The sequence below is a fragment of the Myxocyprinus asiaticus genome, chromosome 29 (assembly GCF_019703515.2).
Source record: "Myxocyprinus asiaticus isolate MX2 ecotype Aquarium Trade chromosome 29, UBuf_Myxa_2, whole genome shotgun sequence".
Lineage (NCBI taxonomy): Eukaryota > Metazoa > Chordata > Actinopteri > Cypriniformes > Catostomidae > Myxocyprinus > Myxocyprinus asiaticus.
Window position 1 is genome coordinate 22,817,074 of NC_059372.1, and position 25,858 is coordinate 22,842,931.

General features: G+C 36.2%; 1 protein-coding gene across 3 annotated transcripts in view; it reads right to left on the reverse strand.

The window, feature by feature from the left end:
* The window catches only part of ptpn11b (protein tyrosine phosphatase non-receptor type 11b), a 49,491-nt gene extending 23,860 nt beyond the window's left edge, over positions 1 to 25,631 (reverse strand). Inside the window, exons 1-2 of one of the 3 annotated variants that reach the window (XM_051661306.1) lie at positions 25,390 to 25,631; positions 9,272 to 9,394 (exon numbers count right to left, since the gene is read on the reverse strand). In XM_051661306.1, coding sequence (XP_051517266.1) covers positions 9,272 to 9,394; positions 25,390 to 25,403 — 137 coding nt within the window. In that variant the 5' untranslated portion in view covers positions 25,404 to 25,631. Of the gene's footprint in view, positions 1 to 9,271; positions 9,395 to 13,388; positions 13,521 to 25,389 lie in introns of those variants that run through there. The other 2 variants (XM_051661309.1, XM_051661308.1) reach the window with 2 other exon arrangements.
* Between the last annotated feature and the right edge of the window lie 227 nt (positions 25,632 to 25,858).

The following is a 25,858-nucleotide window of genomic DNA, read 5'->3' on the forward strand; positions in this document are numbered from 1 at the left end:
TGAATGTAACTTTATTCTAATTACCAATGATTTAAATTGTAACTGTAGTGGAATACAGTTACTTATATTTTGTATTTTAAATACGTATTCCCGTTACATCTATTCTGTTACTCCCCAACCCTGCTTATGCACTTGTGAATGGTATTCTGAGCAAAGAAACCAGTATATTTGTGCATTCTTCTGGTGCATGGATTTGTAAATTGAGCTTGTGTGGATCTGTTACGTGCATGTTTGGATCGGTTGCCCATGGATTCCCGTGTGCATCTGTCGATCTGTTGTGTTTTACGTGAATGTGTTCTGGCCACTCACAATGGTCAACACTGCGCAAGACGCAGAAGATCCCATGCATTTATGTGCACGCTGTGAAGGAGCATATCATTGGTTCACGAATACGCCCCTTTGCCGAACTAGTCGGTCATTTCATTTGTGACATGAATTAACTGAATGTACTGGTAAACTTGTTCGCAACCAACATGAATGAATCAGTCATCATGAATGATGATCTGCTGACCGGGAGGAGGAGCTGTATCTCGTTCAACAAGAAAAGGGGCTGGATTAATTATGAATAAAAGTGAGTGATGACCACACATTACAATGACATATGGACTTTATTGAAACTGATAATTATTTTTAGGGTAGTACTGTTGTCCTTTTTCTTTTCTTTTTTTTGTATAGCTTGACAAAAAATTTTGCTCAGCAGTTCACAGTATGATAGATATACTTTGTTATCATTTGTGGGGAAAAGCTTATGATGCTTTAACACTCTGCAGTGCTAAAGTCTCTTAGTAGAATTTTAATAAAGTATAATTAGACTTGTTGACTGTTTTCGGTTCAATGCAATTACTAAAAAGACGGTCATTTTCCGCCATCTGCAGGAGCAAAGGCGTAACTTGAAGACCTGGTCAGTGAACGAATCAATTAGTGAATCTGATCAAATTTTTTTGGTGAATGGAATCAAAAGAATTGAGTCACTAAAATGAATCATAATCACCAACACTACTGTCTGCATGGGTTACAGTGTTACAATGTGATAGAATTTCAGCCAATCAGATATGAGGGGGTAAATTTTCATTGGATGGCTAGATTAACAATTATTCTGCTAATCAAAGCAGAAGGAAGAGAAGAGGGGGATAGTTACATAAGTAGCTCTTTTGATGACTTAACTATTTTTATTTAACCTTTATGGAAAAAGTTTTTTTTTCAGTCTTCACACTAACAATAGGTTTACTAGCTAGCTAAATATCTGGCTATCTCTCTTCTTAGTATGGTCTATGTTAGTATTTGGCTAGCTATCTAGGTTAACAAGTTACACTTACATAGCTACTAGCATGGCCACGTTAGCTACAACTTTCATCTGAAATGCTATTAATTTAATCTCTCTCATGCGTGAACCTCTTTAAGACGAGCGTAGTTTTGGAGGAACTTGATTTGACTTCTATCTACCTCACAGGATAATCTGAGAGAGCAATTTATTAAAATAAATGTGACCAGATTATAGTCTGCCATGGATCAGCAACCACTGAACCTTCATTTTCATTTGTTATTATTACATGTAAACCAACAGCAGAACAAAAGCTGTAAAGACGTCCATGCCAAATACTGAAAGGGCTTATTTCCAAGTAGCTTTGGTGCATAACCTCAAAAATCATACTTAAGCCCAAAAAAGAGAGGTAGCTCGCACACAATATGTAGAAAAAGTCTTACAAAAGAAATTTTGTTTATTGAGATGCCAAAAATTGCAAAAGTGCAAAAAGTGCTCAGTGCAAAGATAAAACGTTTTCGATTTTCATCGTCATCAGTGTCCCATTAACAATAGCACACCTGATTCTATTTATATATCATATGCCATTGCCTGAACCTTGGATTTAGGATAGACCTCACCAAAATTACCGGCCGGTTGAACTGCGATGCACCTCACTGACCTCTGCCTGCATCACCTCGGTCTAATGATGGACTACACACTTATAATGGAATACATAGACTATCAATTAATTGGCAACAAAACCCTTCATCAGCCAACTAACAAAGGACAATGCATCTATGTGAATTTCTGCAGTTAATCCAGGATGGACTTCAAAGACATTAGTCATTAATCTTACAGTTCATACAAAATCTTTGTTTAAACACTGACCCTTAACACTTACTTAGTTTAATCATTTTAAACCATGACTTGCACTATACATAATTAAGTAATATTGGCATTATGATGTTAGCCAGAGGGGAACTGGCCCCACAGTGAGCCTGGGTTCTCCCAAGGTTATTTTTCTCCATAAACCAACATCTTATGGAGTTTGTGTTCCTTGCCACAGTCAACTTCGGCTTGCTCACTGAGTTTCTAAATACAATTATTATTTAATTACTTATTTTTAAACACAATTCACAATTGTATTTTACCAAACTACACAAAGATGACGATGTGATGTGAAAGGCGCTATACAAATAAAAATGACTTGACTTGACTAGAGGGAGTATTTACCGTATTTATCCTAATAAAATAGACTTAAGTATATACAGTGTTGGGTAACAGTGTTGGGGGTAACGTGATAAAAGTAATGTGTGTTAAGTAATCAGATTACTTTTTCGAGTAACAAGTAAAGTAACGCAATATTTTTTATTTTAGACCATAATATCAGAGTTACATTTTAAATAAAGTAACACGTTGATTTTGTACACCTCTACTGTCCCTGTACTGCGAGAAATCAGGAGTGAAAGTGTGCAAACTTCGGGAAGGAGACGTAGTGCATGATTAGCATTGCTGTTCTATAGAGTGTGAGACCAGAGACTATTTAGCAGAGAGAGATGAGTCACTTCTATTTAAAAGAATGGGAGAAACTGGAACGCCCAGCCAAGAAGCTCTAGCACCCAACAGTCAATGGATGTAGAAAGGAAGTCCCACCTTGCAGGTAAAAGAGCCAATCACCTTTTAGACACAGACATTGTCTGTCAATCGACTCGCAAGTGCACATGCGCATTTCGTGCTTTAGAGTAATATGAGGTCAACAATCAGTTGAGTGAAACGAGGTTGATTCATGTGTTAATACACACTGCATTAAAAAAAATCAGTACATGCGTTTAGGCAGAGGGATTATAAGACTAGTCTTCCACTGGCCGCGACATGATACACAGGGTGAAATATTCGCTCAATTCACTGACTTATGCAGCCGAACTGCTCTGTGTTACAGCTCCCTGTAACTGGGAGAATGGGATGAGAAAAGCTGAGAAAATGTCTTAGTTTCTAAAAATATTCTAAATTTTTGTTTTATAATAAACAAGTAGTTTGATTCATGAAACAAACCAGTTTTTTGACATTTTGGTAGCATTAAAAAGATTCCATTCAAGTTGTATCAAAATGCACCTTTGACGTTGTGGCATCTGTACGCACCGTGGATCAACTCAAAACAAGCGTGCACTGAGATGACTTAAGTGAAAAATATTAATTTATTCATCAGACTTATTTCTTGAACAAGTTAGACTGGCATTCCCCACTGAATTTTATCCTGACTTCTGAAGAACATCTCAAGCTGACTCTGGCATTGTCAATGGGCACCACATATGATGACATACAGTATATGATGCAGGTTCAAGTGTTGGACTTTGCTGCTTTAGGTAAGACATTGGTTATTCTTCATTATTAATATTGGCTGCCATGTTGATGGAAAAATAAATAATGCATATTCATGTTATTGACTCTTTATTATAAATATGATGTGAAGACCTACCTTCTACATATTTGTTTGTTTACTATGGTGTTTTGACATGAGTGTTGTACAGTAGCTAGCATGACCTGTAATGTCTCTTGTATGCAATGCATAGCACTGCAGAAGAGAAAGTGGCTGTGAGAACGAAAAAGTAACGTAATGCTTTAAAAATTACTTTTTAATTAATTAAGTTACTTTTTTAAGGAGTAACACAATATTCTAACACTGTAGAGTAAGTTACTCTAAAAAAGTAATTCATTACTAACTACTAATTATATCTTCAACAGTGTAATTAGATTACTGTACTAATTAATCTGTCTGAAAAGTAATTGCATTACTTATTACTAAATACTTTCTAAAACCCTTATCAACCTCGACCAAATGAAAAATACAAGGATAGACATGAAACTGTTCTTATAATTCTTTGAAATAAATCATATAAAATCAAATAAATTATTCATGAACTGTCCAAAGAATGTAAGGGGCAGCATTAAATTAGAAAACATATATTTTAACATTAGATGTAAAATTTTGATTTTAAATTCACTATTGCTTTATATTGAATTGTTTTATAGTCTATACAGTATTTAACACATTTACAGCAGAAGTAACTGTAATTTAATTACTGAAAAATTAGAGTAATCCATTACTTTACTTTTTTCAATGAAAAAGTAATTTAATTACAGTAATTAATTACTTAGTAATGCATTACACCCAACACTGAGTATATATAAATGTTTGCTAAATGTTATAGACATATACTGTCTCTCTATATGGTATACTGGCATTCACATATATTACAAAAGTAACAAAGAAAAGTTACAAAGAATTTACATATATATATATCAGGAGATAAAGGGCTCCAATTACATATTAAAAATGACCCGTTATATACTGTATATTGTCTCACAACCATATACCAATAATATCACTTAAAGAAGAATTATTGCATGCACATAAATCAGTAAAGAATAAAATTTTGTGTCATACATACATTTTTCTTTGGGAAATGTCAATTATGTCAATACACATGTTGGTCATGCATAATTCAAGAACATGGACATAGTACAACAATCACACGATATTCAAAATGTCTACACGTATTTTCAAAAGTAAACTGTACATAGTTAAATTTACAAATATACCATGATTCAAATCACTGGCATGTGCAAATCGAAATGCGTCACAATAATCCTAAAATAATAATCCTATATATTACATTCAATATTGCTTTATTTAAAAACATGTTATTTTGTCCACCTGAACTTGAGGCATTGTGCCTGTTGGCTCTTCTGCTACATTTACACTGAGATGTTCATGGTTGCTTTAGCTACCTCAACTGTCCAATAGCAGAGCACTAGTAAGCAGCTCGTAAATAGCCAGTCCTGACATAGGAGGTGGGACTAAAAAGGAGGCGTGAAAAAGCAAGCAAACAGTCTAAAGTTCAGAGAGCACACAAAGAGCGAGTGGGATTCTTTTTAAACACAAAAAACAATGGAGTAACATACATGTCCGAATTCTGTGTAAATGTTGACATCAGCATACATTCAACTTTATTCGAGCACAAATTTGATTTTTGTTTGTTAAAAATGAATTCATCTTTGCAAAAATATAAAATTGCTTGTACAAGCAATTTTAAGCACATGCAAAATACTGTGCACTCAAAATATCATCTTGCGCACACAGAACATTTTTGTACACTCAAAACTGCATCTTGCACATGCAAAATAACTTTTTGTGCACTCAAAATATCATCTTGCACATTGAAAATATAATCTTGCGCACACAAAACATTTTTGTGCACTCAAAATATAATTTTGCACATGTAGAATTATGGCACACATATAACTCCATAATAAATCAGCCTGTAGGCAGCTGGGGTCAGGCCTGAAGGCTTGTGGTGGAGCTAAGCCACGTAGCCTAAACTCTGGAGAACATAGATACAGTGAGAGTCTCACCACCATAACCACAAACAGTAGGTCGGGGGCTCCACAGATTCCACATCTTAAAGCTATTAAGCACTGCTCGCTCTCTCTCTCTCTCTCTCTCTCTCTCTCTCTCTCTCTCTGGCTACTGTATGTTCGGAATGGAATACCAGCTTACTGTACTTACTGAACACTGCACAGTACACTGCACACACTGCATACTGCCTAATAATTAAAAAATAATAACTTAAACAATAGAAATTATTCTGTAATAAATATTTCAAACAGTAGTATGCTACATTGTTGTCAAATGAAATCACATATGTTTGTCACATGACCTCATCACAATGCATCGTTTTATTTAGTGGAGATAAAAACAGTAAATCATAATAATTCATTCAAATTTGAGCAAAAATGTCTTTCAATTCTGGCAGTCCAAATAATAAGTCAAGAAAGAGAAAATTGCAGCTTATTAAGGCAGGGTGAAAATACTGAAGTTACTATTAATCGCGATCTTTATTTGACCGTGTAACAATTAAGAAGGTAAGGAGGAAGCTGGGACCGGCTTGACAAACACATAGACATTTAATGACACTTTTCAGTGTACAAAGAAACAAAAACAAGCACTGCTTTTCAGCCAGCTGTGTCAAATCATAAAAACATTCAGACATGCGGACAAGCTTCGTACATCTCTCTCCCGTCTGCCGTTGTCTCTTCTCCTTAAATACTCCTACATCCCCTCACTGGAATGCGAGGCCAATGTGGCGCACAGGTGGAAGTCATCACTCTGCCCAGACACCGCTTTTACTGTTCCTTTAAAGTTTAATTCCGTTTTGGTTGTGTTGATTATTATATCTGTTAAATAAATAGCAATTGAACTGCGTAGTTTGGGCCTTACTGTTAATTTTCCACATCAATATTTTCATAATGTACCGAGTTAGAAGGTTCCCTGTATAATTAGAGCATTAGCTGAGAGAGAATTTCTTACATATGTAAGCAAAATGTACAACATTATAACTAAAATATACAGAAATGTATAAAAATCAATTACAATCAAATCAAATCGTAATTTATTTATTTATTTATTTGCTGAAAGCTGTATTTGGACATACACGTTCTACGGCAAGCCTCGAAGGGATTAAATACACAATCACACACTTTCACAAGGTAAAGTTACTCCATGAATCACATCCTAAATCACTCTTTTACAACTGTTTATGCTCACAATGTAACTCCTGTAGTTATTTCAGCAAGCTTCACGTGACGGGGAATCAGAAAGAGAGAGAGAGAGAGTTGGGGGAACTCGTTCTTTCTGACACCCCTCCGCCATTCTTCATTGGAATGTGTGTCATACCTCCGACTGAAGAGAGCGAGATCTCAGCAAAACGGTCGGCAAGTGTGACACCCTCTGGCAAAATCGAGTTTTTTTAGTCTGCTCGTGTAATGCCGGCTTAATATAACTTCAGGTTCATTCATCACTCTGGAAATGGAAGGTCAAATCAAGTGCATTGCATTGTTGGATACAGTATTTCACGCAGTTAGCTCTGTTGCATACTGCTCATTTTAGCAAATGTAGAAGGTCATCCGGGGTATTCTACGCGTACTGGAATGCAATTGACATACTGTACACACCACGGTACAGTACATATATTACAATTTATTCTGCTGCAAAAGAAAGAATAGTAAGGTAGTATGCTATTCTGAACATAGCCTTTCTCTCTCCAATCACTCGTCAGTCAAGCAGCTGCAATGGCTCACAGACCTGCCCACAAGCTGACCCTGTAATCCTTAAGCATCAGCCCAGATCCTCAAGAGCGGGGAGGGGGGAAAGTGCTGTCTATCACTGATTTGTGTATGGGCTTGTAATACTGCTGGCCACCAATAAAAACATTGTTGTTATCCTCAGTATGCTTTGAAACAATGCAAGTATGTATGCTTTACGTAACAAACGTTTGATAGCTTACTGCAATCAGGAAAATCTGAGTAAACTGCTTTGGTGGTGACCATATCTGACATTTTCCCATTAATTTCATATATTGTGTCTCATTCTCATTCATAAACCTGCATATGCACATATTTGTCCGTAAAATCTATGAGAACATTTACATGCTAAAACAATATTCATCAATATGTATGCCGTGATGTTTTTTTTTTGTTTGTTTTTTTTATTTAGGATAGAATTTAGAACCAACTAAATCAAATTTAAATGAAACCAACTAGATCAAACTGATCTGCCTTCTAGACACATGGAATGTGTTAAAGGGATAGTTCACCCAAAAATACAAATTATCTCATCATTTACTCACCCTCATGCCATCCAAGACGTGTATGAAGAACACAAACAAAAATTTTTAGAAGAATATTTCAGCTCTGTAGGTCCTCGATGCAATCCATAATACTCCAGTGGTTAAATCTATATATTCAGAAGCGATATGACAGGTGTGGTTGAGAAAAAGATTAATATTTAAGTCCTTCTTTTACTATAAATTCTCCTCCATGCCCAGTAGGTGGCGATATGCACCAAAAATTCCCCAAAAACAAAAGAAGTTGAATGTAAAAGTGAGGATTGATAAGACTTAAAAGGACTTAAAAATGGATCTGTTTCTCACCCACACCTATCATAGCCCTTTAGAAGACTTGGGTTTTACCACTGGAGTAATATGGATTACTTTTATACTGCCATTTATGTGCTTTTAGAGCTTCAAGGGTTTGGTACCCATTCACTTGCATTGCAATGATCTATAAAGCTGAGATATTCTTTTAAAAATTTTTGTTTGTGTTCAGCAGAAGAAAGAAAGTCATACACATCTGGGAATGCATGAGGGTGAGTAAATGATGAGAATTTTCATTTTTGGGTGGACTATTCCTTTAAGCCTAAATGTTTTATATGTACACTATATGATGTTATTAAAAAACTGGATAACTAAGTGATCCCACAATTAAGTCTTACTTATTTCAGAGTAACAAAAATGATGTGAAGAGCAAAAAAAAAAGTGCTTTATAGCTAAATCTGGGTTAGGCTCAACATATAAAATGCAGCCAATCACTGGTTTTAAGAATGACACACTTGGCTTTACCCAAAGATCTTGCTGTACATGCTCTAAGGTGCGAACCGAGTGTAAGGATCTTTAGAGAGTGCAAGGATACTACGTTTGCAAGGAGTGATGGACAGGTGAGGTTGCTCGGAAAGCCATGATGTAGATGGCTTGGGCATATATTATGCTAAATACTAACTATCATATTTTGCGTGAACCTTTTCTGCTGTCATAAGTAAGGACACTTGTTTGCAATTATATTTTAGGCCATTGTGTGAAAAAGCTAAATCTCCCATGTTCTCACTGCATGGAGGAAACACTGCCTGAAGTGTGTGAATCAAAGTGAATATCAACAACAGAAATGAGCATTTTAATGCTTTACCAAGTAAGCGAGGCTAACATGTACATTTCCACAAATCAATAACACACAGAAAAACATTTAACTGCAACTACAGCAGGTCAAACACGCTGCTTGTCTCATGTAATCAATGACCAACATAGCTGTTTTTTGCAGAAAGGGGTATTAAAATCTGCTTAATTCAAGAGCAGAAGTGCACTGAGGCAGATGTGGAGAGGAGTGTACACAACAGAACAATAAAGTGCAGATGCAGACCTGACGGAGACAGTGAAATCTCCTGGATTGCTCTTGCTGGGTCTCGCTAGAAAGCTGCCATGGACGCCTCGTGTCAGGAGGAGGTGTTCTGCCTCGATCCCAGTGATGTTGGGATGAAACCATCTGAAATGCCAATAAAACAGAATGATCAGCAAGAATGTCAGAAATGTATTTTTTCCATTAAGGGGCAATATTTGGCCCCTGGATTTGATTTCCAGGGGCAATGTTTACTTTGTAAGGGCCTATTTCTTTCTTCAACCATATAAATATATGCTGTTTGTCATCCTTTTATGTTGAATACTTCAATTTAATTAATTCCTTTCCATACACTCACTTAGTACTTTGTTAGGAACACCTACACACTTAATTACTCATGCGATTATCCAATTAGCCAATCGTGTGGCAAGAGTGCAATGCAAAAATTAATGCAGATACGAGTAAAGAACATGGAAAAAACGTGATCTCAGTGATGTCGACTGTGGCATGATTGTTGGTGCCAGACGGGCTGGTTTGAGTATTTCTGTAACTGCTGATCTCCTGGGATTTTCACGCAGTCTCTAGAGTTTACTCAGAATGGTGCCAAAAAAAAAAAAAAAAAAAACAACCAGTGAGAGGCAGTTCTGTGGATGGAAACGCCTTGTTGATGAAAGAGGTCAATGGAGAATGGCCAGACTGGTTCGAGCTGACAGAAAGGCTACGGTAACTCAGATAACCACTCTGTACAATTGTAGTGAGCAGAACAGCATCTCAGAATGCAAACATCCTGTGCACATATTAATGTGTTAGTGATGTAATTCTTGGGGGTGGAGTTTGCTCCATGTAAACAGTTCTTCGCGGATAGTTACATCATGTCCCTTTCTGGTAGGAATGTCATAAAATATCGAAATATAAATTATTGATCGGCACGTTATTTTATCAATAACTTTTTGAGGCATTGATATATTAACATAAGCCGACATTTAAATTAGAAGCCTAATTTGTGTGCTTTAAATTCAATATCAGTTGCGTTCCATTCAATGTAGTCTGATGTAATAGCATTAGGCTATAAGGCATAACATTTACTGAAGCCGGTCGTGGTAGGACAGTCATAGATATCACGCACATATTATGAGCTGCTGATGGAAGTCCAAAGTTACAAAGGTTTTTGTACTTCTTTAAGGATTAACAAAGTGACGTTGATGAGTTTGCAGGTTAGTGTATGAAACTGGTATAACTGTACAAACTGAACGATTAGAAATGGCGATGTTTATTATGCAATTTCCCTGTATGTAGCCTTGAATAGGTCTTTCATTCAAGCCATCAAACCAAAAAAATCACATACTTGTACTTGAAAATACATTGTGTAGGCTCTATGAAAGATACTTATACACAATTTATCATCCAGTAAGGACTAGAGTAAATAATCGATGTCTTTTGATAATTATTTGGGTCGATAATTATTTTCGATTTTAGAATGTGCCATGTTGTACGCCAGACGTGTCCGGTGCGCAAACCACTTGAATTTACCATTGAGAAATATATTTGAAAAGACAAAGACTATTGTGTGTCTGAAAAAATCCAGATATACATTAATAATCAGTCAAATCTTCTGATTATCGATACGTGAAAACGATGCCTTGCCGCACTGACTTACACTAAAAGTGCATTACTGTAAACACAATTCTGCTTTTGTTTTTTACAAATTGTGGTACTCTACAGCATACCTTGAAAGTTGTCGATAGAGCTTAACTTGTATTGAACCCGAAACATTAAACCAGAGGTTTTAATGAGCAGATGTGCCCATTGTGTTTAAATCTGACAAATACTGAGGATTTCAAGTGTAATTATTTTCCCTTCATCTTTCCATGGAAAGACAACATCATTCAGTTCCCCCAGTTTTCACACCAGAAGGTGTGTTGTAGTGCCCTTGATGTTGTATTGTTTTAATGAGTCTACCAGTGACAGATTCAGTAATCATTAGAAATCAGCATGTGTCAAAAGGAATGTTGAGAGTTCTGCATCACTTTCTCCTCCTTGTCATGACTCACTGCTTATGATTCTATGTTTGTCAAAAAGTATACATTTCCCCCCTCCTGTTGAATCATCACTATGTACAGTCAGTAACTTTCCTACTTGTTGTAAAGCTCACTGAAGCAAAAATATTTAAATGTATGTGGATTAATAATAATTCATTGACATTTCTGTCAGTAATCTTTTTTCTTCTGACAATGGCTTTTTAGAAACACCAGCCCAAGCAAATCCATCCAAGAAACAAATTTATGTAAATGTATATACAGGTGTTTCTTCAACTTATGGCAATTTCATATCCCAAGGGTTGATTTTTATTCGAACTAACAGACTTCCACTTTTTTGTTATATGAAGGTCACATTAAAATTTGACTGACTGAAACATTTTACCAGGTCTTTATCATTTATTTTTGGTTCTTTCAAATACATTTTATTGTTGCAGCCTCGTCCCAGACCCAGACTTCCAATATTAAACTACTGTATGAAAATACATTATAAAAATACAAATATTACATAATTAAAACTATTATAATCTAAACAAAGAGTGGAATCAACAAAAAATATTTATTCAGTATTTATTGTGTGAAAATGATTTCAATAAATTTCTCAAACTTAAAACTGTCCCTCATTTGTGGTGTCATTTCTACCACACCAAACAATTTTGCCCCCAATACATTTTTTTTCAAAAGTTAGTGTACTTATTAACCAAGTTGACAAAAGTGTCAGTGAAGAGCATGATTGAGATTAAATATGAGACATGTGATGTTTGATGAAAACAAAGAAAAATCAAGGTAAATATCCCTTGTGAGCAGAATATATTTATAGGGTGTCATTTCCAAACAGGCTTTAATTTTTCAAAAATTATGCAAAAAGAGTGAAAATATTATTTGTTTATATTTTGGATACATAAAATGTTAGCTATGAAATTAGTCTAAGCAAGACAAAAGAGTGAGTCATTTTATTCCAAAAACGAATTAAATACATAAAACGTATGCGGAAATGTGGCGATACAGTATGTCACACAGAACTGCAAGAAAGATATATCACTAAATGTGGTCTGGAGTATATAGATAAACATGTCTTCATACATTAGCTGATAACACAATACATGGGGTCTATATCATTTGGCAACATTTAAGGAAAGGACCAGAATATTCCATTCTAGAATATTCAAGAGAGGCTTGACAATTCGGTGCAGTGTGGAACATGATGCAACAGACTACAAAAATTCTTTGACATCATATTCTGGAACACCAAATAATCCGTAAACCATTCCAAAATTTGATTCAAGAACGACTGACAGCTGCTTGTGTTTTATGTAGTGCAAATGGTCTGTCTGTCTGTCTGTGTATAGTTAAAATCTTCACAGATAATTGAGGGATTTGCAGTTGGCTGAAAATACAAATATATAAATGAAATCATATTTTGCATAAAACAGCAGGTGACACTAATCCCTGCTAAGCTGCCATGTATTTTCATAAAACAATGACTGCAGACACAGTCTGACCCCTAAACCTTCCTCGCAGAGTTCCCAAAAACACTCTCTAATACTAGATAGATAGCTAACAATAACAACTTCCTAGTAATTTAACTATAAATAACTATTTAAAGATTGCAAATAGGTAGTTGGCATGTTTTTTTAATTAACATCAAGATGTATTATATGAATGTACTGTATAAGGGAAAGTGTATAGTTATGTTAGGTCATTTTGTGCCTTCACTAATTCATTTTAAATGGTCCTGCAGTATTTCATGTCAACTACCCATGTAACAACTAACACTAACTGGGCAAGTTTCTCTAAATGTCTCATTCTCTTGTGTCAGAGGACCACTGCTTTCATTGGCATTCTACCTGCCAGCTCTGCACCCAGGAACAAAAAGCTCTGGGTCAGTTCTAAGACTCTGAGCTCCCTAGAGTCCTCCAAAAGCTTTCCACCAACACAACATACACATCAATCCATCCTGCACAGTGTGCACACAATACACACCCCTGCATAAGCAGCAACAGTGAAATAAAGAAACTTCTAATGCAACTGCATGTAATACAGCTGTAAAAACGGCATAGTCCTCATACTAAATGATAACGGTAACTAATGCTTCTTGTTCCTACCTCACCATTCTGGTCGGAGCCTGTCAGAGCCCCCGCTTTGCTTCAGAGCTTAGTAATCCACGCTCAGTACAGTTACACAAGGAGGAAGAGAGGGGGCAGGGACTTGTAGGAATAGTGTTGGTTTTGAAAGGGAGGTGGGGGTGTTTAATCTGGGATTTGGATGCGTGTGAGCTGCCCTGATAGGAAAGGCAGCCAGTACAATCAGCTTCTGAGCAACTGTCCATCCCTCCCGCCCCCTTCTTTCTCTCTTCCTCTCTTTCTCGCTCTCTCTAAACATGACACAGCTTTGAAATGCTGCCCGGCACACTCCTACACCCCTTTTCTTTATCTTTGCTATCATTAGGTTTAAAAGGAGAGTGGCAGCTTGAAAAACACACCACTGTTCATGAGTAGTTGACACATAAGTTGCCCATGAACCTTTTTTTTTTTTTTTTTTAAATAAACATTAAGATTTTAGGGTAAAAGTTACATATATGTATACTCACATTTGTGCTAGCTCTAGCACTAGCTCATTTTAAATAGTCCTGCACTGTGACAAACTAAAATGCAATTAAAATGAGGTCATAAAAGTTGCATGCATAATAATTATAAAAGAATGAAAATCAAAATACTGTTTAAAATTTTAGATGGGAGTATAGCATGTCACACTCCAGAACTTTCAACAAGTATTCCCAAATAGTAGTGGAATTTAAATATGTACATACACTCACCGAGCACTTTATTAGGTACACCTGTACACTTACTTATTCATGCGATTAACTAATTAGCAAATTATGTGGCAGCAGTGCAATGCATAAAATCATGCAGATATGGGTCAGGAGCTTCAGTTAATGTTCATATCAACCATCAAAATGGGGAAAAAGTGATCTCAGTGATTCTGACAGGGGCATGATTTTTGGTGCCAGATGGGCTGGTTTGAGTAGTTCTGTAACTGCTGATCTCTTGGGATTTTAACACACAACATTCTCTAGAGTTTACTCAGAATGGTGCAAAAAACATCCAGTGAGAGGCAGTTCTGCGGATGGAAATGCCTTGTTGATGAGAGAGGTCAACGGAGAATGGCCAGACTGGTTCGAGCTGACAGAAAGGCTACAGTAACTCAGATAACCACTCTGTACAACTGTCAGAATGCACAACACATCGCACCTTGAGGCAGATGGGCTACAACAGCAATAGACCACGTCGGGCACTTTATTAGGACCATAGTGTCCCTTATAAAGTTCTATGTGAGTGTATGTTCATGGCCATATATCAAATTTTTTTACGGGATGTCAACTATAATCTGCACATACAAACTACAAGTTAAACCATGAACAATCAGTGTATTGATGAACAATAATTAAAAATTAAACGAGAACCATCAAAATAATTGAATAACTGAAGAGCATATAGGCTTTATCCACGGACCTTCTGTATTTACACATACATCATGAAAAAATGGTATGCCATCAACTTATCATATTTGAGATAAAGATGCTTTTTAACTGACTTTTGAAATGCACATGGGTGACCTGTTCTTAAACTCATCTTTTGAATGCACTTGATAACTACACAAACTGTTTGCTCTTATGCTAGGTTAATAAGTCAAAAGCCAAGTGATTGAGTCATTCTGTGTAAATCTAAAAATAAATGCAGAGAGGCTGAATCCTAAAAGAGGCAGCTGAAGCTTATGTAGCTTTTTTCTAATTACAGAACTACTCTGTCATGGTGAGCACAAAGTCACTGTGGGGCTGAGAGTAATAGGAAAGACCTGAGAGTCAGAAAAGCACCAGGTTCTTACCAGAATGTAACTGCACATAAAATCATGAGTCTAGTTTCGGGGTTCTCAAAATTAAGTATGTTAGGCCACAAAGAGAGGCTCTACATGAACTGACCCAGAATCACATTTTGAGTATTATGCCCTTAAGTAAAAAGGAAGGTCTCAGCTTTCTAATGATATACTTTTTATGCTTCTATCCCAACCATTGCCGAGATATGGCCACTTGAATGTTGGCTGTCATAAAACTTTGTTTGTGAGAAAACGGCTCTAGAGATTCCATTCGCACATCTACTGGCACTAAAGCGGTTAATTTCTGACAGTTATGGCATTTAAAATGTTAGTAATTTGCTCTTCTCTACAGTTCATTTTATCAAGCTAACAAACTATGGACATTGTATAACTTTCCTGAGGTAAATGAATACAGTTAAGTGAAGGTTGTTGATGTCACTGACATATTCCCACGGTTGAAACACTGATTTGCTGATTACATGAGATATGATTATTTCAGCCAATAGAATTGTGTCTTTCAACATCCCATCTGATGTTAATATATGTGTTTTCATGCTTTAATTCTGTAGTAAAGAGGAATGCTGATCGGAGGAGAGACATTATATGCAGCGCTCTTGTCTGAATTGATAGCAGCACCATTTGACACACCGAATTTAAGACCATAAAAACAACATATATAGTTTGAATTTCATGAGAATATTGACATCATTTGAAAGCTTAGACTTTGTTTTATCAAAAATAGAAAAAACTTTTTGGAGGAACTGCCTGCAGAGCTCAGAAACAAGATTGAGTCGAGGCACAGATCTGGGGAAGGCTACAAAACATTTCGGCTGCATTGAAGGCTCCCAAGAGCACAGTGGCCTCCATAATTCCTAAATGGAAGAAGTTTGGAACAACCAGGACTCTTCCTAGAGCTGGCCGCCTGGCCAAACTGAGCAATTGGGGGAGAAGGGCCTTGGTAAGAGAGGTGGCCAAGAACCCGATGGTCACTCTGGTTGAGCTCCAGAGATAATGTGTGGAGATGGGAGAAACTTGCAGAAGGACAAGAATCACTGCAACACTCCACCGATCTGGGCTTTATGGCAGAGTGGCCAGATGGAAGCCTGTCCTCAGTGCAAGACACTTAACAAAAAGCACCTAAAGGACTCTCAGACTGTGAGAAACAAGATTCTCTGGTCTGATGAAATGAAGATTGAACTGTTTGGCCTCAATTCCAAGTGTCATGTCTGGAGGAAACCAGGCACCGCTCATCACCTGCGCAGTACCATCCCAACAGATGTTCTCATATTAATAATGTCTCACGTGCTGCTCTTTTCATTTAAATAGTAATGCCAGACTCTGCCCATCATTTTCCCAGCACTGCACTCAAATTCTTATTCATGCCCTGGTAACATCCCGTATTGACTGTTGTAACTCTCTCTTATTTGGTATCCCTGAAAAATTACTTCAACTCCTCCAAATAATTCAAAATTCAGCTGCAAGGATTGTTACTCATACAAAGACCACTGAACACATCACACCCATTCTTTTTCAACTTCATTGGCTACCTGTTCAACATTGTATCCACTATAACATTTTATTGCTAACTTTTAAAGCTGCTCATAATTTGGCCCCGCAAATCAGATCTTCTCCAACCATACATTCCATCGCATTCCTTAAGATCCTCCTCTGCAGATTTATTGATTGTTCTGACATTTAAACTTAGTTCTATGGGAGCTATAGCTTTTAGTTGCTCAGCACCAAAACTTTGGAACTCATTGACACTCCATATTCGTCAGTTGGATTCCATTTCACAGTTTAAATCTCAGATAAAAATGTATCTGTTCAAATTAGCTTATTCATTGCATAACTAATATACTTGTGTTTTAGCTTACTTTTGTATTAGTTTTATTGATCTTATCTTGGACCAACTGTGTTTTGTTCCTTTGGTATCTTAACTTGCTTAATTGTTGCTTATATGCTGTAAGGTGTCCTTGAGGGCTGTGAAAGGCACCAATAAATAAAATGTATTATTATTATTAACAGTGAAGCATGGTGGTGGTAGCATCATGCTGTGGGGGTGTTTTTCAGTGGCAGGGACTGGGGGACTGGTCAGGGTTGAAGGAAAGCTGAACACAGCAAATAACAGAGATATCCTTAATGAAAACCTGGTCAAGAGCGCTCAGGATCTCAGACTGGGCCAAAGGTTCACCTTCCAACAGGACAATGACCCCACAGACAAGACAATACAAGAGTGGCTTAGGGACAACTCTGTGAATGTCCTTGAGTGGCCCAGCCAGAGCCCAGACTTGAACGCAATTGAATATGTCTGGAAAGACCTGAAAATGGCTTTCCACAGATGGTCCCCATCCAACTTAACACAGCTTGAGAGGATCTGCAGAGAAGAATGGCAGAAAATCTCCAAATCCAGGTGTGCAAAAGCTTGTCAAATCATACCAAAAAAGACTTGAGGTTGTAATCACTGCAAAAGGTGCTTCAACTAAGCACTGAGTTAACGGTCTGAATACTTATGTCAATGTGATATTTCAGTCTTTTCTTTTTAATACATTTGCTAAGTTATCAAATATCTGTTTTTTGCTTTGTCATTATGGTGTATGGAGTGTAAAAAAAATAATAATTTAAAGCATTTTAACATAAGGCAGCAACATAATAAAATGTGAAAAAATGAAGGGGTCTGAATACTTTCTGAATGCACTGTATGTGTGTTTATGTCACGCCCCCCTTTCAAACTCTCCACCTATTAGTCTAGAGCCATTGGTCTAGACTAATAAGAATTTTTCCATCTAAATAGTAAGCTTTGGCCAAATCCATTCGCTTTACTGCTTTATCACTCCATCCCCCTTTTCATGGAAGTAATAAGCTCCAGTAACTTCCTTTTTAACCTTATTAAATTTCATAAGTGGACATCTGAGTGGAATCTCTGAGACCATTAGTGTTATAATGGTAAATTAAAGAACACAAAGAAACTGAGCTTCTGTTCTTTTAACTTCTCCCTTCTATGAAATGAATGCATGACTTGACTTCCATGGTTTAATAATTAACAGCCAATGTTCAGCTTTCAGCTGGATAAAAATAGCATCTTTTTTATCTTTAAAAAAAAAAAAAAAAAAATCGAACAAGATGAGTGAACATCATAGACCAAAAAATAATGAAACAGTTAAGCTACATAAAAGGGAAGTTTAATAATATCAAAACTACCATGCAAATTAGATTTAAACATGCCAAAGGGTACAGCTGAAGTCTGAAGTTTACATTTTTTAACCACGCCACAGATTTCATATTAGCAAACTATAGTTTTGGCAAGTCGTTTAGGACATCTACTTTGTGCATGACACAAGTAATTTTTCCAACAGTTGTTTACAGACAGACTGTTTCACATTTAATTGACTATATCACAATTCCAGTGGGTCAAAAGTTTACAGGCAGTAAATGTTTTCTACGATTAAATGTAAAGACTTGTGAACTTGTGAGTTTAAAGGTGTATGTACACTTATGACTTCAACTGTATCTAAAAGTTGAAATGGATGACAAATGCAAGTAAAAATTTGCTTTGCCGAGTAAAAAAAACTTGCAGTTGGGTCAGCAGATGTTTGTCTTTTACGGCACCTATTTAACCATCATGAATTTGCTGACAAAAAATATTCATGACGCTTTCGGTGTTTAAGTGCCATTTGTCAGCAATTCTTCTGGCTTTTTTTTGCATCACATTTAGTGTCAAAAGGCCTTTACTCGCCGGTGACTTTATAAGTAAGCAAAACAGTTGATTTTAAAGGTGCTGAAAGCACCATACCTTAACCAGGAATTCTGCTATTAAACATGATTTTGAAACAATGAAGTTGAAATAACGAGGACTGATGGCTTTGACAGAAGCATATACAGGGCTCCAGACTAAAAAAAATTACTTAGGAGACATTGGCTCCTAAACTGAAACATTAAGGATCCAAATTGCTGTTTTTAGTAGGCAAATCACAAATTTTCTCGATTTATAGATTGCTGTTCAGAAACAACATAGAAAGCCAAAGAAAAGGAAGTCAGCTGATAACCCATTCATCGAAGGTTTAATAAACAGTATATATATTTGAGAAGATAAGTTTGCATTCCCCTTTGTCATAAATGTTCACACCACTTTCATAATTTATATAAAAATAAGAGATAAAAGATTTGTTTTTATTTAGTACTGCTCTTCAGAATCTACATTACATATATTTACATAAAGTATAATATACATATAGTAGTGTTTTGTCTTCTTGAGCATCAATGAATGTTTGCACCTTGTGTAATAGTTGTGTACATGTCCCTCAATTGTCCTAAGTGTCAAAAGCTTGATTTTATATATATATATATATATATATATATATATATATATATATATATATATATATATATATATATATATATATATATAAAATCAAGCTTTGTTGTTGAGACTACAAGAGTGCAAATTGAATGTAATCGCAGATGCAGTTTATTGTGCTACTCCAATCCCAATCAATAATTACCAGAAGAAAAAAGTGGTACACAATACGGGACTTTTAATTATAAAGAAGCCCGAAATACACATGGGACTCTCATTTTAAAATGTCTGCACTCAGTTGTGAGCTCACTATCGGCTGATTCGGTGAGAAAGTGAATCTGATTCAAACTGCTAACCTGAGTTCCTGAGTTCAAACCCTCTGCTCTTTTTGTGTGATTCATGAAAAAGATCCAGCACAAAAGAGTCATTTGTTCATGACTCTCTCACGCTGGGGTTGTTGTTGCATGCGGTCATAACAGAACAGGTGTAAAGTGGCACGAGACACACTGGTTGTACGTGTTCTAAAAATATATTCAATAACTCACAAGTTGATATCTGACAAAACCGCATACGAATTATTGTTGCAATCAATTATTTTTGGGCACATTTGTGACCATTTTTGTCGCAGTCTGGAGTCCTGATATAAACATCGATTAAAGAGGTCATGACATGAGGAATCACATTTTCCTTGATCTTTTGACAAATAAAAGAGGTCATTGTACTATAAAAACATACTGTAAGTTTCAGAACTGAAAACTTCCTCAACAGAAAAGAGCTTCAAAAATGGCTCGTTTGGAATTTGTGTAACTTGTGACATCAAAAGGAGTTAATTGGACTATTGGACGAAAAACTGTAAGTAACCAATTTCATTTAAGAATATTTCATGTCATGACTGTTTGATCATTTATGCTGTGCTTGAATGAAAAGTTTGCTACATTATATGTTAACCCTGAAATGTAGTTTTAATGTTGTGTGGAGTAGGTTCATTTTCTTCAGATTGCGTTTCAAATATGCCTGTATTGGAAGGTATCATGTTAGCCAATCACAACAGTGGCCATTTACACTGAAGACTTAAAGGGCCAGGCAGCTTAAAACCAAGCGTTTCAGATGGAGGGCAAGAGACAGGGTGGAAAATTATTATATATGAATAAATTATGACTGTTTGGTGCAAAAAGTGGACCTCAGGGAAGATAAAAAAATAAATAAATAAAATAAAATAAAAAGAGTATGTCTCGGAAGCTCACGGAAGGTCTGTCTTTAAAGGTTTATAAGCTATCATTAATCAATTACCGTATGAAAATAAAGAACGGGATTTTTACTTCCAAAACAAAACTTTTAGGCTCCACTGTTGAGAGCGAATTAAATCATAGACATACAAATCTTTTTTTACTAACTTTTACCTCAGTGGAAAATTTGTGCAATATGAATTGTGACACACTTGTGGAACATTCCTTGCATTAAGCAATCAAAACAAATATATTAGGAACAAAATCACTTAACGTTAACGAGTCTTAACTTTTTTTGATAGACTGGCTACGATTATATATGATACTGTGAGACTTTTTGCCACCAATATGCAAGGAAAACTTGTCATAAGGACAAAAATATAGGTTACATTTTTCAAAGTCATTCTCAACTTAATTCTGAAGTTAATTTTGAACCCCGGTCATATATTCTCTTTTGTCACATCCATATTGAGAAACACCAGAGATATTTTTTTGCTTATGATAACCTATGGACACAAACGGGTTGTACAGTGTGGGCCGGCGAGAGAGAGAGAGAGAGAGCGAGAGAGAGAGAGAGAGAGAGAGAGAGAGAGAGAGAAATATCAGGCGGAAAGTGCTGCTGCAGTATTTTGACAGGGGAAACACAGAGGCCCACGTGCACACAGCGAGCTGCCTCTTCCCAATTACATTATGTCTCAAGTTCACCACAGCCAGCTATTTAAAGAGACAGGCCTGGTGACAAAAGTGATATACTTAGTGTCCCCCACTCAGCTTCAAAGACTCTCTCGTGTCTATATCGGGCGAAGACGAGTCCCTGTGACTGGATTTTGGTACTGTTACTGATATTTTTAGAAGAGCTGATTATGCTCCTGCATATTAGTCTAGCAAAGACCCAGGGGTCAAATACACACATACACACATATAGATCTTGTCGACACCTTCTACTTTAATGAATCCACATAGCTGATATAAAAAAATAAATATAAAAAAAGAAAAACACCACAGATATGTTGTCTGTCACATTTCATATACTGTAATACAAATTACATGAGCTACTAGCATATGCTGCTTTTATGCCCTAGTTTTAAAAGTATGGTACATTATGGCTGTGAATCTGAAAGTGTGAGTTGATTGATTTTAGCCTCCATTACAAAAGACCCCAAGCACATAAATGGAAGGTCAAATCAATTCATGCACATAACTGGAATGGTATATTCAAGGCTAGAAGCGGCACGGCCCCTCTCTCTATTTACTGACAGAGAAATATGTTACCATTTTTGTCCCGGCATAGACGGCCCAAGGACACATGAAACAAAATCTAACGTCTACAACCATATTCAAATTCTTAACAGCTGATAACAACCCTTCCAATAGAAATAGCCCCTTGGAATGGAATCAAGCATGGGCTTTGAGCCCTAAAAGAGGATTCCAGGTGAATAATGAAAGTGATAAATGACTTATGACATGAAAGGCATCCATATCATTGTGTGCCCATTATCTATATTATTCCGAATATGATCTGATATGTGATATAATGGCAGGCGTTATACATATTGAGAGATTAGGCTTACTATACCAGTGAGCTTATTGGACCTACTTTATTTTAAGGGTCCAGTTAGTAATCGTCAATTTATGAATCATCAACAAATGCTAATATACAGTATGTTAATATACAAATTGATCACTTTTCATTTCAGCTGTTTTTTTATATCAGTAGCAGAAAGAAAAATGTAAGCTACAACAGTGTTAAGTAAACGTTGTGTTGTTGGCATTAAGATGACAGACTCTAAATGGATGACTGGGATAAAAAAACCCAAAAAAAAACTGTGTTCTCAGCAAACGTTTGGTCACGACTAGCAGAATTCCAGGAAATTTTGGACAGACTCTCTCATTTCACCACAGTGGAGGCAGTTTTCCTGCCTGTGAATTTCAGTACTAAGCTACGGGTCCTTTCCCTTCTGCTTTAAGACAGCTAATGAGTCAGTCTTTTACAGGTACATTAATGTTAACAGGAAACAAAGGTTTAAATACTTTTGTCAGAATCAGCATTTTATGAGTCAATCCCATAATGGTGGGAATTTTGAGAACTGACGAGTCGACTATTTATGTGCAACAGAAAAATTCATGACACCATCTATTTACATGACCCCCACAGAAATTATCATGCAATGAGACATCTCTTCCTTTTTCCTCTTTCCTTTACACGTACTACTCAATAACACACACACACACACACACACACACACAGCGAGAGAGAGAGAAACAAAAGATGCTTTGTGATCCAGAAATGGTAAAATATAATAATATCAAATTGTCAAAATACGCGCGCGCGCACACACACACACACACACACACATTGGTGGGGATAGGAGGATCAAATGATCAAGAAAGTAAAACTTTTTGGCCTTTCTAGAACAACTTAAAATAATAATTTTGATAGCCTCCATTAAGCAAATCATTTTGTGACCAATAACAATGAAAAAGTAGGTTTAACGTTAAGTTTATCTGGAAATAATTTTTCAATTTCCTCTTAAAAATGTCCTGTTAAAAAAAAAAGTGTAGAATTGTCAGACTTTTATCTGCTAAACGTGCAGTAAATGTGACACATACGACAGATTCATCCTTTGTTTAGCATTATTATGAGAACCATTATATGAGCTTTTGTCTGACAGACATGTAAATGAACACAGCCTGCAGGTCAACGGTAACAGTTACTTTAGAAAACAGTTACGTAATAGTTTCTGTTGTAAAAACATTTGAATTACATTACACTTTTAAGGCCACGTAAGGTACATATCTAACCAAATAACATGCTCTATTTGGTCTCAAACTGTGGGCTTTGTGGTTTCTTTTTATTGTCTCCACACAATAAACTTTTTGCACAAATAAACTCCCATTACTAAGACAAACATTTTCCATATATAATAATTTGCACAAACTAAAAATATACAGACAATCTGCATGGAAGAAGCCATAGAGATAAAAGATTTAAATTGTGATTTCTAAAGCAAAGATCACATTCAGTAGACTAGTCTATATAAATCCGTAACAGATTTCAGACCAATTAATTTAAGGACAATGACAAATAATCACTATGACCTAATGCAACTAAAAATAGTCTATGGCTATTGTAGGACTATTTATATAAGAGATGACGCTAATGCACAGTAACAGCCAAAGGCTCATATAGACTATTGCTTTGACAACAGAAAACTGGTAAGAATATAGAAGCCAAAACCAGCAATGCATTCTCAAATGTTTTGGCTAAACGGCAAGTGTCATGATTCAGGCATACTGCAGGCTACAGCCGCACTGAGGGTTTCTCAGCATCAGATAGCCTACTGCGTTTTGTTTACTCAAGGCCACCTGTGCAAACTCTCAGAATAACTGATGTGCGCTAACAGCTCTTTGTTTAGATGCATTTACACCCTTAAAGCTCTAACATATTTATATTTATTCAAATGAGACTCAGATTATTATACAAATCCTAACAAATCAAAATGACCACAAACAAACTGGAATATCATTTAATCATTATGTATCTACATAAATTCAGATTTGCTACAGTTTTTAGAGATATTTCCTGCATTAACTTCCTCTTTTATTCCAAAATCAAAAGAAACAAAAAAGACGTTTATATTATATATATAATTGTGACATTATTTTCATGATAGTTACACACATTTTACCACCCAATTCTCATTACCACAATGAGAAAAAGATGGTCATTATGATATTCTCATTACCGAAACATGAAAAAAAAATTAAATCATTATTTAAATTATTAAGTATTTATATGTGGCACTGTAGAACTCTCTTGGTACTCCCTTTCATTTTCATAGATTTTAATAACAATGAATATATATATATATATATATATATATATATATATATATATATATGCTTACTCTAATATATGACTGTGTTACGTTAATGAGAATTGTCATTTAAAACAATGGGAATAGTAATAGTAAAAGTAAAACGTCCAGGTTACGGTAATGAGAATATGGTGATAAAATGTGCTTAAAGGAATATTCTGGGTGTAATAAAAATTAAGCTCAATCAACAGCATTTGTGGCATAATATTGATAACAAAAATACATTTTGACTTGCCCCTCATTTTCTTAAAAAATAAAAATAAAAATAAAGAAGAAGCACAATTTGGATTCCAGTGAGGCACTTACAATTGAAGTGAATTGGCTCCAATCCGTAAACATTAAAATACTCACTATTTCAAAAGTATAGTCACAAAACATAATATGCATGTTAACATGATTTTAGTGTAATAAAATCGCTTAGTAACTATTCCTGTGTAAAGTTACAGCCATTACGATGTAATGTCAACAAACCCTAAAATGACTGTAAAAATGACGATTTAATTCAAATTTAAGAACAGTTAAACAGTTGCATTTTAGACAGTCTGTTACAATGATTTGGCGCTGTACTGATTCATTTTCGACATCCGGTACCGAGAGCGATGGAAACGGAACAACTCAAATAACCAATAGAAAACAATATTTCTAAAGCCACTACATTGCCATATCGTTTACCTAAGCAAGCACATATTTAGTCATTGGTTCGGTACAAATGGGCCAGAGTGGACCAGGCGCCTGTAGTAGTGAAAGAGTCCGACACATTGAGCTGTGATTCGTGCTGGATCTGTTCATACAGGAATCATCAGTATCCGCTCTTGCAGTGTCGCTTTCAACTTACCTTCGAGACGTCATGGCCGTCCTGGGAGCTGTCAGATGTGTGTGAGCGGACAGAAGGGGAAAGTGGAAAAAGTGATCCTGCCTTCGCCGAGTCACTGCAGCGGAGCTGAACGCGAGCGCCGGAGCGTCAGACAGCGCCCGACTCTCACTCACTCCGCCTCTCGATCAGAGGCAGAGGACACTCTCTGACAACTGCGTGTGAAACTGTATCCAGCACTTTTTAACAGGACTTAATTATGATAAAGCTGTAACCGTTTGCTACGTTTAAAAAAAATGACACGGTTAGCCTTTCAAAGACTAAAGTCACCCACCAGTTGAGTGTTTGATTTTATCTTCTCAATCTAAAAATACGCATTAATAAGTACAGGCTATAACCCCATTGTTAAGCGTAAAAGGTGATTACCAGGGGCGGTTCTGAGGGGAGTGCCCCCATGTCAATAGGCCTGGCCCCTCCAGTGGCCACCCAAATT